This window comes from Tursiops truncatus, chromosome 10, assembly GCF_011762595.2.
Source record: "Tursiops truncatus isolate mTurTru1 chromosome 10, mTurTru1.mat.Y, whole genome shotgun sequence".
NCBI classification, from domain to species: domain Eukaryota; kingdom Metazoa; phylum Chordata; class Mammalia; order Artiodactyla; family Delphinidae; genus Tursiops; species Tursiops truncatus.
In genome coordinates, this window is record NC_047043.1 from 67,046,044 (window position 1) to 67,061,888 (window position 15,845).

The following is a 15,845-nucleotide window of genomic DNA, read 5'->3' on the forward strand; positions in this document are numbered from 1 at the left end:
TGGTCACCCTCAGCAAAGTCTGCCCAACTGGGGCCTCCTTTTCCCGTCCTCTAGAGTGGAAATGGGGTGGACCTGAAGATTTCCTAGATTCCTTTAATTCGAAATTCTGTATGATGACTCTGGGTCCCTCCAAGTCCCCAGCTGTCCCTCAGGGGCCTCTTGAGCAACCTCAGAATTTCGTACTTTGAGTTGTCCCTCCCACAAAACTCCAAGTATTGGGGGATGAGGCGGTAGCCTGGAGGAGAGGGGCTGGGGAAAGCTCCTCAGGCGGCTGCAGGGCCGTGAGCAGGAGCCAGTGGGCAGTGCTGGCAGGACAATAGTTCTGCTACCCCTGCCACAGCCCCAAGAGCCCAGTGGTCAGCGACCATCAACGCTGAAGATGACCTCATGAACTAGACGTCCTGGGAGCTAGACTGCAGGGCCCTTCTCTCTGCTCCCAGGTGTCAGCCCTGAACTCGGTGCCCGCCAGCAGTGTGGGTCAGGGTTCAGGAGGCCTGAGGAGAGCAGGGACCCCCAGCCGGGCCTCAGCAGCTCCCTTTGTTGATTCAGTATTGTTTTGCTGACTTTGCAGCTCTCTGTCATTACTTCTGTGGCTCCTGCGACTTCCAGTCACTAGTCCACTCCTTCCTTGTGGCTTCTGCTGCCTCAGAGCTTCTGCTTTCTGTCTTCTCACTCTGTTTCTCTGCCCTCAGCAGTCAACTCTCTCTGTACATCTCACAGTCAAGTACACTCGTGGCTTTCAGTCAAGACCATGGTACGATCCATAAATTAGCTGTCCTGTGCTCAGGCATCCTCATCAACACTGTTCACTAGTGGCCGAGTAGGAGGGTCACTGGGTCACTTTGCTCAGAAGAACATGGGTATGGCCGGCACATGGTAGCCACTCTGGAAGGTCTAGGGGCTGGCAGGGCCCTGGGATGGCCCAGAAGGACCCAGCCCCCACTAGGAGGGGATAAGACCCTGCCTCTGAGGCTCCCATTGTCCTGGATAGCAGAATTCCAGGCTCACTGGAGACTTTCAGGAGAACGACTCTCCAAGAGGCCGAGGGCAGCTGAGTTCCTGGCCAGACTGGGAACACAGGGATGAATGTGACACGTGGCCTGGCCCTCCAGGTGCTCAGAGTCTAGAGAGAGTGATCAGATCCAAACCTGAGAACCTCAACCAAAGGTAATGACAGAATGTAGGCCCTTCGGGAGCTTGGAGCCTGCAGCAGGGCTGTCTGTGGTCAGCTAGGGGACAAAAGAGGAAGACTTCTGAAGGAGGGACACAGGCTGGCAGAGATAAGAGATGTGATGTGCAGAGAAGGGGGAGGTACGCCAGTGAGAAGAGAGTTAAGTTCAGAAAGCAAGTTGGAGCTGGACCACAGGACTTGGGAGTTGTCCTTTTCAAGGGGTCGCGGGAGACAGAGAGAGTAATGAGCAAGGGGTCAGCCATGGAGATCTGAGCCTTAGAGGGATGGGTCTGGTTTGGTGCCCTGGCTGCCTCAAGAAGAGGGGGGTGACTGTGATCCAGGAGGCCAGGAGGCACGTCTGCGGTGCGGCGACAATGCCGAGATGCCGTTTGTGACTCCCATTGCCCCCTCCCAGGGGGTCTCGGGGCCCATTTGCCAACACAGAGCTTCTGCTTTCTCCGGGGGCCTCCTTGTCCCACAGCCCCCGGGAGTGAAGTCCTAACACTGCTGACGATACCCACCGGGCCTCCTTGGTACAGTCAGATCCAGGCCCATTACTCCACCCGTGTCCAGCTTCCTGGGGGATCCTCCCGCCTCCCGCTCCTCCCGCCCACACTGCAGGTCGATGACCCCACTTGGGAAACACTAGGCTTGCTCATATAAGGAGACCAGGTGCCGCCAGTGTGCTCAGCGATGGCGTCTGCTCGGTGGCCCTGCCTCATCTTGGCTCTGCTCTCCGGTGTGGCGGTCTCTGGCTTCCCTAGAAGATTATGCCGGCTACTCGGGGTAAATCTGCCCCCTCTTCACCATCTGGCAGGCAGAGGGGCCAGGCCGGCAGTCCTGTGTGTAGGGTGCGGAGGAGGCAGAGGCTGGGCAGTGAGCTGCAGGGAACAGAGCTGGTATGCGGGGAACTGGGCTCCAGACCTGCTCCCTAATCCTGGGCAAGGCTCTTAAATCTCCTGGGCCTCTGTTTCCCTACCCGTCAGGTGGGTGATGCTGCACGATCAGCTCACCTCAATGAGGGGCTGTGAAGGTCCACGTCTGAGACAAGGGTAGAGGCCTCTAGGAATGGCCGAGCTGAGCCGTGTGGGGTACAGTGGTGGTGGGGTCTGGATGAGGCCTCAGGGGCCTGGGGCCCAGGGAAGGGCAGAGTGAGTCAGGGTATATGGGGCAGGGGAAGAGCTCTGGCTTTGGTCCTCCTTGCCCTGATCCCCCCGGTGAACTGGAGATCTTCCCTCCCTGCACCTCAGTTTCCCCATCTGTTCAGAGCCCTTCCTACTCCGACATGTGGCTCTGGGTGGGTCCATGTCCAGAGGCCCCTCGAGGTGTGTGTGTGGGGGTCACTGCTGAACCTTGGCCTCAGCCCAGAGCCTATTGCCAAGCCACTGTGGCCTTGGACTTGGCCTGACCCCTGTGTTTGTCTGTTTTTGCAGAAACGGAGCCTCCCGGAAGGGGTGAGAACTTTCACCAGGGATGGGGCAGGGCAGGGCAGGACGGAGCTAGTTGCCCAACAGCAGAAGGAGTGGGCCACAATGGCAGGTCCCTTCAGCTGGCAAACAGCCTATGGCCCCCTGCCCTCGCAGACCCCCGCCGTGACTCCAGAGCCCTGGGAAAGAGCACCACGGAACCATGGCCCTCGGACCCGCTGATAGAGCAGAGGACCACCTTTCCACGAGTCCATCTTCCCACAAACACTTACCGAGCACTTGTCAGGCCCCATGCACAGGGCAGGAGACACACAGTGAATGGCCCCGTCACACCTTCACGAAGCATCTTTATATCCATGTTTAACCCAGACGTCTCCGTAGAGCGTCCCTTGGTCCATCACCCGTTGGAAAGAGGGTTTTGGGGGGCACGAAGGCCATCCCCATGCACTGCCCTCAGATAGGAAACAAGGGCCTATTTGGGAGACAGAAGCAGGCAATTACCAAAGGACACAGGGGGCGGGCTGGGGTGTGTATGTGGACACGCTCTTTCCAAGCTGAGGTGTGGAAGATGAGCAGGAAGAGCTAGGACCTGGCATGGCTGGAGCACGGGATGAGCATAGGCAGCACCTGCCTGGAGGCCCCCAGAGCCAGGGGGAAGACTGTCCTGAGGGCAGTGGTGAGAACAGGAGCGCTTCAAGTGGCAGAAGGACAGGGTCAGATTTGGGTTTTTATACCATCTCACTGGCTACAGCTGTATGTAAACAGATGATAGAGCTAAGGATGCAGAGTGACCATCAGAACAGTGGTGGCCAATTAAAGGTGGCAACCAAGGATGCTGCCCAGGCTTCTGACATGGGTGACTGGGAGACTGGAGGGGCCACTTACCAGGCAGGAGCTTTGGAGCCCACAAAGGGGAGCTTGAAGGGGAGAGGCCAGGAGGAAGTCCTGGTTTCCGGGTGCCTCAGGCTGGCTGGTCACCATCTGCTGAACACTGTTCCTCTCCCGCAGGTGGTCGATGGCATCGAAGTCTACGGCACCAAGGTCCACTGCAAGGTGACCTCCCGCTTCGCTCACAATGTCGTCACCACCAGGGCCGTCAACCACGCAGACACTGCCAAGGAGGTTTCTTTCAATGTGGAGCTGCCCAAGACAGCCTTCATCACCAACTTCACCTTGTGGGTGTCATCACGACTGCTGGCTCTGGGCTGGGAGCGGAGTCTGGCTCAGCATGAGTCCCCCAGCAGCTCTCTATCCCTTCAGGACCATTGATGGTGTTACCTACCCTGGGAATGTCAAAGAGAAGGAAGTTGCCAAGAAGCAGTATGAAAAGGCCGTGTCCCAGGGCAAGACAGCTGGCTTGGTCAAGTAAGTGTGGGCCCCCAGGCCTTGGGGAGAACTCAGGGCTGTAAGGGCCCTCAGAGACACAAACAACAGAACAGCAGCTATTATTATCATTATTTGGCAAAATGCGCCGTTATTCTTACAACGTTATCTCATTTTGAATTTGAGGCAACCGAGGCTCAGAGTGGGTAGGGGTCTCCCCCAAGGGTAAGGGACTTGAACCCAAAGCCCAGGAAGGATGGGCTGGTGCTGTCTTTGGGGCAGTCATTGTCTTGCACCCCCATCCAGGGCCTCTGGGAGGAAGCTGGAGAAATTCACCGTCTCAGTCAATGTGGCTGCAGGCAGCAAGGTCACCTTTGAGCTAACCTACGAGGAGCTGCTGAAGAGGCACAAGGGCAAGTACGAGATGTACCTCAAGGTCCAGCCCAAGCAACTGGTCAAGCACTTTGAGGTAATCAGCTGCTCTCCTGCAGCCCCTGCTGAAACTGCTGGGGGCAGGGTGCTGGGAAGGGTCCCTGGGCAGACCTCACAGCAGGGTCAAGAACACAGAAACCCAGCCCCCACCACTTGGTTGAGGAGGCGTGGGGGAATTACAGTGGCGCTGGCTACAGCACCTGGGCCAAGGGGAGGAGGCTGGGCGGCACCTGGCAGATCCAGGTTGGGTGCTGGGCCCTTGGGGGCAACATCACAAAGTGTCTCTGTAATGCTTCTAACTGCTTACATGGGCATTTTACCTACATCAGAGTGGAAAGTCAAAGGAAATGCTTTAGTGGTAGAATCTGGGGCACCATATGGCAGGTAGTAGAAGAGTTCTGGGGTCAGAGTACCCACTTAAAAGCCCTTGTGGTCATTTTCTTGGTGGGAGACAGCAGGCTTGGCTGTCACAGAGTTGTCCTAGAGGCTGCTCCTTGTACATCACTGACCCATCTCCTTGCCCTTGTTGTCCTGGAGGCTGGGCTCTGCACTGTCACTGAGTGACATCTCCTTACCTTTCGCCATTTCAGATCACAGCAGACATCTTCGAGCCCCAGGGCATCAGTACGCTGGATGCTGAAGCCTCATTCATCACCAATGACCTCTTGAGCAGTGCTCTCACCAAGTCCTTCTCAGGGAAAAAGGTGGTGTAGATGCCCCTCGGGCCTGGGGGGCAGGTGCAGGAACACTGACCCTAGCAGGGCGAGTCTGAACCCGGGGATTGACTGATGCAAGGGAGAGAGACAGAGACAGAGAGAGAGAGAGAGAGAGAGAGAGAGAGAGAGAGAGAGAGAGAGTGCATGTGTGTGTGTGTGTGGCGGGGGGCTAAGTCTGCAACATCCCCTTTCTCCTAGGCCCCCTGGGTCAGGAGTGAGGATGCTGGAGGCAGGGGGCTGCTTGCTGATGATGACCTGCCGGAGGAACTGGGGTCTCAACTGCACTGGGGGACAGGGAAGCCATTTATATAGCCTGGTCCCATTCTACTTTGGGAAGCAGGCAGGGCAGGTTACTGGTCCCTGTTTTACAGATAAGGAGACTGAGGCCAGAGGGAGTTTTTTAGATCTGATTCCACATGAGGGGTGAAAGAAAAAAGGGAACTTTATTCTTGGTACTGGTGGTTGGCTCTGGTCCCCAAGGTCCCCAGCAATTCCAGGGGCCTTGCTGATCATGGGCAGTGGATGAATAAATGTTTATATGGACAGCAAACCTCAGTCAGGACTCCCAGGGTGAGGCCCAAGGAGCATACGCTCAGAGGGCTGCTGGCCTCTGCAGGCGGTGCCCTCACCCAGGGCCCCCTCCCCATTCCCTACTCTGCTCCCTTCCCCCTCCTCTTGGCAACAACACACACAATACCACCCAACATGAAATTCCTTTTCATGGTGCAGAATTCCCCTCCCAAAGTGGCTCCTTAGTGCAGGCAGAGCTGAGGGACTTGTGGGCCCAGTGAGCAGGAAGAGTGAAAGGCTGGCTCAGATAAGGCCCCTGGCCTGCAAGGAGCTCCAGATCTCCGAAGGGAAGAGAGGTGCTCAGAAAGGCTGAGCACGCCAGAGGGTGGCAGGACTGCCCAGGCACCTACCTACAGGCTCCTCGCCATGAGGACTGCACCGTGCTCCCCAGGGCAGCCCCGGGCTGAGGTCTGCAGAGGGCAGGCCCTGGCCAAGCTGAGCAAGGCTGGCCATCACCCTCCCTCAGGGCCACGTGTCCTTCAAGCCCAGCTTGGATCAACAACGTTCATGCCCAACCTGCACGGACTCCCTCCTCAAAGGAGATTTTATCATCACCTATGACGTGAACAGAGAGTCTCCAGCCAATGTGCAGGTAGGTGCCCGCCGACTGGCTCTGCCAGGCTGGTAGATTCCCCACCATGGTGGAGTGAGGGCTGATGCGGGGAGGGGCTGCAGCTTCATCTAGTGAGACACCCTTAATCCTCAGCCCAAGGATGAGTTTCCTGCAAGGTGTGGGGACGATAGGTAGTCCAGAGCCTTCGTGTGGCACCCCTGGAGGGGTGGAAAGGACATCTTTATTTTGGGCTGGTTAACGGCTGCGTCCTATTTGCAAGGGCAGCCAACGTGAGGTTGCTGAAGGGATACTGGCCTCCTCTCTCTCTCTCCCCTTTCCAGATCGTCAATGGCTACTTCGTGCACTTCTTTGCACCTCAAGGCCTTCCGGTGGTGCCCAAGAACGTGGTCTTCGTGATTGACGTCAGTGGCTCCATGCACGGTCGGAAAATGGAGCAGGTACTCTCCTTGGGGCAAAGGGGGTGGGGGTGGGACGTGTGGGAGGGAGAGAGAGGTTTTTAAAAAGTGGACGAAGCCAATATTTCCAGTGAAAGATGGGAAAGGGGGACAGGATTCTAAAAAGGCACAAATCATCTGCCCCTTTTTTTGCAGATGGCATGGGCCTCACCGCCAGCCCAGGCTGGGAAGACATCTTCTTGTCTGCTTGTCTTTCTCCTTCCCAGACAAAGGATGCCCTCCTCAAAATTCTGGAGGATGTGAAAGAGGATGACTACCTGAATTTCATCCTGTTCAGTGGAGGTGTGACCACTTGGAAAGACACTTTAGTTCAAGCCACTCCTGAGAACATCCAGGAGGCCAGGAAATTTGTGATGAATATTCGTGACCAAGGAAGTAAGAACAGAGGGGAGGGAGCCACATCCTGCCACTCCTGTCTGCCTGAGCAGCCTATCTCCCTCCTGCCTTGGGGCAGAGTCTCTGCTGGTCCAGGCCCGGCAGACCCTGGCTGGGGGTAGAGGTGGGGGTGGGGAGTCCTGAGGCTAGATACTGGGGTGTCTTCTTTGTGGTCTAGGGAAAGCCATTCTTTCTGTTTCTAACCTGTGATCCTGGTGCCCCACTAGCCCCAGCAAGATACCCTTATCCATGGCAGTTTTGTATGAAAGATGACAAGTGATGTCTATACTGTTCCCCACTCCTCCCTGTGAGAGGGGCTGGGAGTCCATTTGACTGTTCTCCAAATGCTCTTACAATCACTGTGTGCATCTATCCTTCCGGCAGCCCTGAGAGGCTGGTCTTTTTACTCATTTGAAAGACTAAGTCATTCATTCATCACTCACTGAGTCATTCAGTCGATATTTACTGAGTACCACCACATATGGGCAGGCAGGGTCCCTGGGCACGTGAGCAGGGCCTGCTGTCTCGACCTCCTCCACCCTGACACCCTGAGGACACGCTCCCACGGTGCCGTCTGTCTGTCTGTGTGCCAGTGACCAACATCAACGACGCGCTGCTGAAGGGCATCAGTATGCTGAACAAGGCCTGGGAGGAGTACAGAGTCCTGGAGAGGAGCACCTCCATCGTCATCATGTTGACCGACGGGGACGCCAATGTGGGTGAGGCAGCGGGTGTAACTCTGGCTGCCGCTCCTGGCTCTGTAGCTGGCGTGCTGCAAGACCTTGGGCAGCTCTCTCCAGGGTCCCCCATGGTCTGTGAGCCCCTCAAGGGCAGGGCCCTGCCTCCCTGCCAGGCCTTCCCACGTCTGCCTCTACAAGGGCTGGTGGCCATGACTCCGCCAACTGCACGTGTAGGAGTCAGATCTGTCCAGACAGCTTCTCCTGACAGCCACCGGGGCTGTGGCTGGAGCGTGAACACCTCCTTCTCCTGTAGGTGAAAGCAGACCTGAAAAAATCCAAGAGAATGTGCGGAATGCCATTGGTGGCAAGTTCCCCTTATATAACCTGGGCTTTGGCAACAATCTGAATTATAACTTCCTGGAGCGTATGGCCCTGGAGAACCACGGGCTTGCCCGCCGCATTTATGAGGATTCCGATGCCAACGTGCAGTTGCAGGTATGTCTTGTCTTGCACACCTCTGGGAATAAGGAGCTCACTACTTCCTCAGGAAACTGTTCCACTGTGTGACAATTTCGGTTATTAGAAAGAACTTCCTCTTGGGTTGAAATCTACCTCTGGTTATCTCTTACCCATCCATACTGGTTCTGATTTTGTCTGTGGGCTACACAGAACAGACCTGCTTCCTCTGTAGGATTGCCAGATCAAATACAAGACATCCAGTTAAATATGAATTTCTCATAAACAGCAAATAATTTTTTAGCAAGCATGCTCCAGATATTGCATAGGACACTGTATTAGTTTACTAGTGCTGCCTTAACAAATTACCATAAACTGGGTGGCTTCCACAACAGAAATTTATCGTCTCACAGTTCTGGAGGCTAGAACTCCAAAATCAAGGTGTCGGCAGGGCTGGCTCCTTCTGAGAGCTGCGAGGGAAGGATCTGTTCCAGGCCTCTCTCCTTGGCCTGTAGATGGCCATTTTCTCCCTGTATCTTCACATCATCTTCTCTGTGTGCATGTCTGTCTCTGGGTCCAAATTTCCCCCTTTCATAGGGACACCAGTCGGATTGGATTGGAGTCCATCCTGAACACTTCATTTTAACTTGATTACCTCTGTAAAGGCCCTTTCCCCAAATAAGGTCATGCCCTGAGGTACTGGGGGTAAGGATTTTAACCTATGTATTTTGGGGGTACACAATTCATCCCATGACAGCTGTATTTATACTAAAAAGTCACTTGTCATTTACCTGATATTCAAGTTTAACTCATGTCCTGTATTTTCATTTGCTAAATCTGGTACCCTCCCCCTCCTCCCTGGCACAGGTGACTGCTTCTCCACCTCTGCAGTGGACACCCCCGGCCTTCCTCCTGTCAGTCTCCGGGTCTCCATGCTCTCACCCCACATCGCCTTCTTTAGTCGGCTTCCACCCTTCCTTCTTACTTTCGTTCCAACAAACATTTCTTGAGTCCTTTCTATGTGCCAAGAACTCTGTCCTTTCCTTTTCTATTCCTCCCAGTCTCTACCTGGGGGGAGGGGGGAACACGGTGAGGAAGGGCACCCCCAAACTGAAGGGCACAGTCAGGGCCACATGGAAGTAGAGATCAGGAGCCAGGACTGGCCCAGTCCGGGAGACCCAACAACCCGCGGAGGCGCCAGTGGGAGCCTGCCCACCCTGACCTCTCTCTGCCCGCCCTGGTGGCCTGAGATGAGCAGGTCCCCTATCTGGACTCCAGGGCTTCTATGAGGAGGTGGCCAACCCACTGCTGACAGATGTGGAGATGGAGTACCCTGAGAACGCCATCCTGGACCTCACCCAGAACAGTTACCAGCACTTCTACGACGGCTCTGAGATTGTGGTGGCTGGGCGCCTGGCAGATGAGGACATGAACAGCTTTAAGGCGGACGTGAAGGGCCACGGGGTAAGCTGGGCCGGGGCCCGGCTGTGCGCTGGGGATGGGGGATCCGCACGGATAGGGCTCCAGCCTCCTGGCTGACGGCCCAGCAGTAGCAGCTCCTGAACAAGGCCCACCTGGCTCCTGGCTCCAGGCCTCCAGCCTCTCACCTTCTCCCACCCCTGCCCCAGGCCATCAACGACCTGACATTCACTGAGGAGCTGGACATGAAGGAGATGGAGAAGGCCCTGAAGGAGCGGGACTACATTTTTGGGAACTACATTGAGCGGCTCTGGGCCTACCTCACTATCGAGCAGCTGCTGGAGAAATGGTGACCCTGGCCCACCTCTCACACGGCCGGGCCCCACACTCAGCCCCTGGCACTGCCCCAGCACCTACCTGTGAAGCCCCCTGTGCTGGCTATGCTCCGGCGGGAGCCCACGAGGAGGAAACTTACACCCCAGGAAGTGCACCTCCACGCCCACTCCAGCTGCCCTGCCCTCTTCTTGGCCAGGCCCCATGGCCCGTTTTCCCTGGAGTAGAGCCGGGTCCATCATCTGGGGCTCAAGCAGCAGGCTGGGAGCACCTCGAGGGCAGGGGTGGGCCTTAGCATCCTGTTCCAAGCACCCAGCATGGGCCCACAGAGATGTTGATGCTGAACACAACCAAAGGCTGGGACCCCAGCCCTCAGCCACAGGGAGCAGAGCTCGGGCCCATGCGAGAGGGCCGTGTCAGCCTTCTGTTAAGTGGGCTCGGCCAGGAAAGCCGCTGGCGCTCAGCATGTGAACACTATCATGACTGATGGTTGCAGTGGCCATCTCGAGCCCCTTGTATTTTTCAGGTGGGGAAACTGAGGTCCAGAGAGGAATCAGGGCATGTCCGTCTGTCCCAGGGAGCTGGTGAACCAGTTTTTTTCTGAGTGCTAGTGGGCTCTATCCTGGGGGACCCCACTGGGAAGGGTGGAGGAGGGTCCTGGGCTGACCCTCCCACCCCGCCCCTCCCCACAGCAAGAATGCCCATGGCGAGGAGAAGGAGAACCTCACAGCCCAGGCCTTGGACTTGTCCCTCAAGTACCACTTCGTGACTCCACTGACCTCCATGGTGGTGACCAAGCCTGAGGACAACGAGAACAAGACAGCCATTGCCGACAAGCCTGGGGAAGGTGGGCACGGAGGGTAGGGGCCGGAACTCAGAGGCCTTCTTCCAGGCCCCTGGCCTTAGGTGCCCTGAAGAGAAGAGGGCCAGGCTGAGGAGACCAGACCTTCTGAGAAGCGCAGGTCCTGGGGGCATCGAAGGAAAACTGGCCAAGGGATGGGGAGGGTGTTGTAGAGGGAGCGAAGCCATTAGTGTGAATAGGAGCCTCGAAGTTTCTAAAAGGGCACAGTGCCCAGGGTCATTTCCAGGAAAAGGACTTAGGCTGCAGCATGGAAGGGTTCAGTTAGACAAGAAGAAGCACTTCTGACCTAAAAGTTAGGCCTGGAGCAGGTGCCTGGGGACTGTGAGAGGAAGCGGCCCTGAGAGCTGGAAGCTGGGACCAGGCCTGCTCAACCAGACCCCAAGAGGGGGGTCCTGAGTGTCCCTGCAACTGGCACAGGCCATGGGGGTTGGGGCTGGGAGGTAAAGAGCCGGTCTGGGCCAGGCCTCTGCCTCCAGGAGCTCTTGGTTCCTGCAGGGGCCACACAAGGCCTGGGGCTGGCTGGCCAGGCAGTAAGTCGGTCACATTGGCCCTGACACCAGGAGTCTGTGGCCTCTAATGCATTTCTCCTCTTCCTCCCTCCCAGGGCCTGTGGATGCAGAAGGTGAGCTTTAGCCACAGCTGGGTGGGTGTCCCAGGAGGACGACAAGAGAGGACCAAGGAGGCCTTTTCAATCATGCTGGGGATGTACTGCCTGGGGAGGGGCCCTCAGGACACCTGGGCTCAGCTCCCAGCTCTGCTGTGAACTCACCAGGGGCCTGGGGCTGGGCTCTGTTCCACTCTGAGCCTAAGGGTTCTTGTCAGTTGACTGACGGTAGCTTCCCCTGCCCAAGGAAGGACAATCAGTATGAAAGTATTCTGTGACCTACAAAAATTAGCAACTCAATTAGCACTCGACTAATCCCACAGCAATCCTTTAAGGGAGTCCTCTCATGGTTCCATTTTACAGTGAGGAAACTGAGGCACAGAGAGGTTAAATCTATTTGCTCAATGACTCAGTCAACAGGAGGCCAAGCCGGGACTTTGGCCCAGGCAGCCTGGTTCCAGCGCCTGCGCTGGAATTCACAGCACTTTGCGTTTCTCTCATTGTAAAATTTGACCATCACCCGCCCCACAAGCCCACCACCACCAGTCAGGGCCTCCCCAGCCCCTACCGGCCTGCCTTGTCTCTATCCATACAGGCTGTCCTAACCAAGCAGTATATTTGGAATGGGTCATGGCTTTGCCCTCTGAACAGCCCTGTGAAATGTAGTCACTGTGCGTGTGTGTGTGTGTGTGTGTGTGTGTGTGTGTGTGTGTGTGCGCCCGCCTGCGTCTGGGTGGGTGTTTTACTACCAAAGACAACAATCACCTGTGAGCCTCATCCCACCCTGGGGGTGGGAGTTCAGGGGTCGGGGACGGCATTGCTCCTGACACAGAAACTGACTGACGGCTTGCATTTTAGCTGCGTGGAAGCGCTGAGCCGCGGTATTAACACTACACCCATATTATCCACCAGCCCTAGAAAGGAGTTCCCTAGGCATGTCCCATTTCTAAAGCCTAAACTTAGGGGGTCATATTCCCACCCTCTATCTGTCAGCGTTGGGGCCCCACTGGGGACCAGCAGCTCCGAGACAGGTAGAAGGCATGGGGTTGGGTGGAGGGAACCCCTAGACCTTGCTCACGCCTGCCCTTGGGCTTCTTTTTTCAGTGATCCCCTCCATGGCTTACCTGAGTGAGTATGTGCCCGCTGCCGCAGAGCGTGGCCCTGTGCCATCCCCCTCCGGAGTCTTTCCTGAATCAGCTCTCTGGGTCAGGCAGATGGCTGGGGGGGCCTGAGGAGACGAGGGTTTAAGAGCATTAGGGAGCGGGAAGGGGAGAGGCATGAACCGAACTCTGGGTGGGGGTCCTGGACCCTCCCCGCCTGCTTGTTTAGCTCAGCCCTCTCTCCCTTTGCGTCCACAGCCAACTACCAGCCTCCCCAGACACCCTACTACGGTGAGTTCCCCAGCTCCTGGGGCGTGGCCCAGGACCCAGGGCCAAGCGCCTCCTACCTGTCTAGGAGTCCATCCCACGGGGACTAGGAGGCAAGGGGAGGGCCCCGGAACAGTGAGAGACCCTGGAAGCCAGCCCTTTCTCTATGTGCACTCAGTGGATGGGGACCCCCACTTCATCATCCAAGTTCCAGAGAAGGACGATGCCATCTGCTTCAACATCGACGAAGACCCAGGCACAGTGCTGCGCCTCATTCAGGACCCTGTCACAGGTGGGGACTGCGGGCTGGGGCCAGGGTCTCTTCCTGGGAGGGCCTGGAGTCCCTAGGATAGGCACATGGACTAGCTCCTCACTCTGCCTATAAGTCACCCATCTTATACGCAGATTACATCCTGTAGGGATTACAGATTCCACCAGAGCCACAGGCTCACCTAGTGCCCCCGGGGGCCAGTGGTGTTGGGGAGATGGTTAGAATTAAGTGCAGCCTGGGCATGCAGGCAGGACCCGGCCTGTGTGTAGGGAATCATTTTTGTCTGAACAACACTGGCCCAGGCAAGGGGCAGATCCACAGTGTGGGCCCTCAGCCAGTAGTGTGACCCCCATGTGTCTAACAACAGACAGGGTTGGCTCTGAAGTCCTGGTCTCTCAATGGGGCCCCCACTGGGCTACCCCTCAGTAGGTCTGGCTGAAGGGGAAGGTGTGTCCCTAAAGACCAGCCTGGACTCAGGTCTTGCTGGTCTCTTGCTACCCCGCCCCTCTGGCAGGCCTCACAGTTAACGGGCAGATCATTGGTGAGAAGAGAAGCAGCCTGGACTCCCAGACCAGAAAGACTTACTTTGGCAAGCTGGGCATTGCCAATGCTCAGATGGACTTCCAGATTGAGGTGACGCCGGAGAGGATCACCCTGTGGCATGGGGCTGCACAGAGCACGTTCAGCTGGCTGGACACGGTCACGGTCACACAGGATGGGTAAAGCCCCACGACTGGGTCTCTGAGAGGCGCTATAGTGCAAGGGTCTAAGGAGGGATTTGAACAAATCGCAGGACAGAAGATCCACAGGGCTCACAGGAAAGACCAGTGGCCTCAGAGATCAGCCCCTGCCTAGGGGAGGGTGACCATGGTGGCCCCCCACCAACCCCTGGGGCCCCCATCAGAGGCAGTATTGGTAGCTAGACAGTTCACAGGACTGACCTTGAGGGAAGGGCTGTGTGGACGAAAGCATTAGGTGGACCTGGCAAGCAAGCTGAGAGTGACCAAGATCCCTACATGCATCGTGTCTGGCTGAACTCGCTTGTTCTCAAACTCCTCGGCCTCTCGTGTGTCTTCAGATCACCCCAAGCTGGGTGGGCAGGGCAGCAGTGTTAGTTCCACAGAGGCTCAGAGAGGGGCAGAACCTGCCCAATGTCGCACAGGAAGCCAGTGGTGGAGCTGGGGTTCGATCCCGGGCCTCCAGACGCCCAGGACAGCCCCTTCTCCTGCTTACAGAGGAGCAGGGACCCACTCAGTGGAGTGCACAGTCAACATGCATAAGCGTCTTCTCTCCAGCACCCCTGACATAGTTTCTGGAGTCTGTGTGCTCTCAGGTGTCATGTCTCCTGCTGAGATACCCTTGATTCAGATGCCTGGTGTCATGGCCACTGGGCCTCACTGCTGACCTCCTCTTCTCTCCTAGACTGTCTGTGACGATCGACAGGAAGAACATGGTGGTCTCCTTTGGAGATGGGGTTACTTTTGTGGTTGTCTTGCATCAGGTGTGGAAGAAACAGCCCATCCACCATGACTTCCTGGGCTTCTATGTGGTGGACAGTCATCGGATGTCAGCACAGACACATGGGCTGCTGGGTACGAAATGTTCAAGCCTCAGGTTGTTCAGGCCACATGGTGGAGGGAAAAAGCCATGCAAAGGGCCAGCCTAACCACCCTGGACCCAGGGCTCAACACCTCATCCAGCCTTTGCATCTACCTTGGAAGACCAGTGGCCATGTCACATATGGTGGTGGCAGGGCTGACAGTGTGAATGTTTTTATTCCCAGGACAATTCTTCCACCCCTTTGACTTTAAAGTGTCTGACGTCCACCCAGGCTCTGACCCCACAAAGCCAGATGCCACAATGGTGGTGAAGAACCATCGGCTGACAGTTACCCGGTGAGGAGACTCTACTGACGTCCTCACCCTGCCCTGTCACAAGACAGGAGGAAGGAGCTCTCTCTGCCCACGCACATCAGCCCAGCTGGCTCTTGTCGTCTGTGGGGCATCCTTGTTTCCCTCTGGGGTCTTGGCCCCCTCTAACTGGGAAAAGGCCAAATCTGACCCCCTAGAAGGAGTGACCACAAGGCCTCATTCTTGACCAGAGTCTGGACTCCTAGAATTGGCAACTTCACACCCCTTTTCAACCTTAGGTCCTTGGGTGCAGCAGCCATCTTGCCTACCCCGTGTATCACAGCATCTCTCTCCTTTCTCCCAGGGGCTCCCAGAAGGACTACAGGAAGGATGTCAGCGTTGGCACAAAAGTTGCCTGCTGGTTCGTCCACAACAATGGGCAAGGGCTGATTGACGGCGTCCACAGCGACTACATTGTCCCCAGCCTGTTCTGAGTGGACATGCCAGCTCCTACTGAGGCGGCTGGCAGGGCTTGCATGGCATCTGGAACAGAGGCACAGAGTGGGGCCTGATGGAGGGCTGTGACAGTAAAGGCCAAGGAGAAACCGGACGGCTACCAGTGTCTGCATGCTTCCATGAGCCCCTGCTCCAGGGGACAGGCAGCTCGAAGGAAGGGCTGGCTGCTAGGAAGGCAACTTCCTGGGCCTCTCCACCGATGCGGCTGAAAGACACAGTTGGTTGGGGTGGTACTATGGGGAGTTAAACACGTGATGGTTGGGGAAGGAAAAAATCAAGAATTGACTCGAGAGCAAAGAGGCTCTGAGAAGTCGGCAAGGACTGACTACATTTCAGAGTTCAGGAGGGTCAGAGGAAAAGTCAGGGTCGTGGCTCACAAGCTCTTACCAGGACCTTTAGGCCTGAAGCTCCTTCTATGACGCAGGAGCAAAGAGTGCTCCAGGG

The 15,845-nt window shown here is 56.6% G+C and overlaps 2 protein-coding genes across 12 annotated transcripts in view; one reads left to right on the plus strand and one right to left on the minus strand.

Annotated features, from left to right (window-relative positions):
- Positions 1 to 15,845, minus strand: part of ITIH4 (inter-alpha-trypsin inhibitor heavy chain 4) — a 47,830-nt gene that overhangs the window by 11,376 nt on the left and 20,609 nt on the right. For 9 of the 10 annotated variants that reach the window (XM_073811211.1, XM_073811210.1, XM_033865129.2 and 6 more), the window contains one exon: positions 15,473 to 15,606. The gene's annotated coding sequence lies outside the window, so the exon portion shown is untranslated. Of the gene's footprint in view, positions 1 to 2,870; positions 3,071 to 3,483; positions 5,139 to 5,989; positions 12,626 to 13,620; positions 15,607 to 15,845 lie in introns of those variants that run through there. The other variant, XM_073811209.1, reaches the window with a different exon arrangement.
- ITIH3 (inter-alpha-trypsin inhibitor heavy chain 3) lies at positions 1,259 to 15,386 on the plus strand. Of its 2 annotated transcripts, none has more exons than XM_073811224.1 (22): positions 1,259 to 1,957; positions 2,605 to 2,625; positions 3,607 to 3,773; positions 3,859 to 3,963; positions 4,228 to 4,390; positions 4,944 to 5,057; positions 6,106 to 6,231; positions 6,534 to 6,650; positions 6,875 to 7,043; positions 7,637 to 7,762; positions 8,037 to 8,218; positions 9,458 to 9,643; positions 9,808 to 9,947; positions 10,624 to 10,778; positions 11,398 to 11,415; positions 12,502 to 12,525; positions 12,756 to 12,788; positions 12,943 to 13,056; positions 13,550 to 13,754; positions 14,458 to 14,627; positions 14,819 to 14,930; positions 15,250 to 15,386. In XM_073811224.1, the coding sequence occupies exons 1-22, from the start codon at positions 1,865 to 1,867 to the stop codon at positions 15,377 to 15,379; spliced, it is 2,670 nt and encodes an 889-aa protein (XP_073667325.1). In that variant the 5' UTR covers positions 1,259 to 1,864; the 3' UTR covers positions 15,380 to 15,386. The 2 variants fall into 2 exon arrangements, with proteins under 2 accessions (XP_073667325.1, XP_073667326.1); XM_073811225.1 differs by having other exon boundaries at positions 1,845 to 1,957; positions 3,843 to 3,963.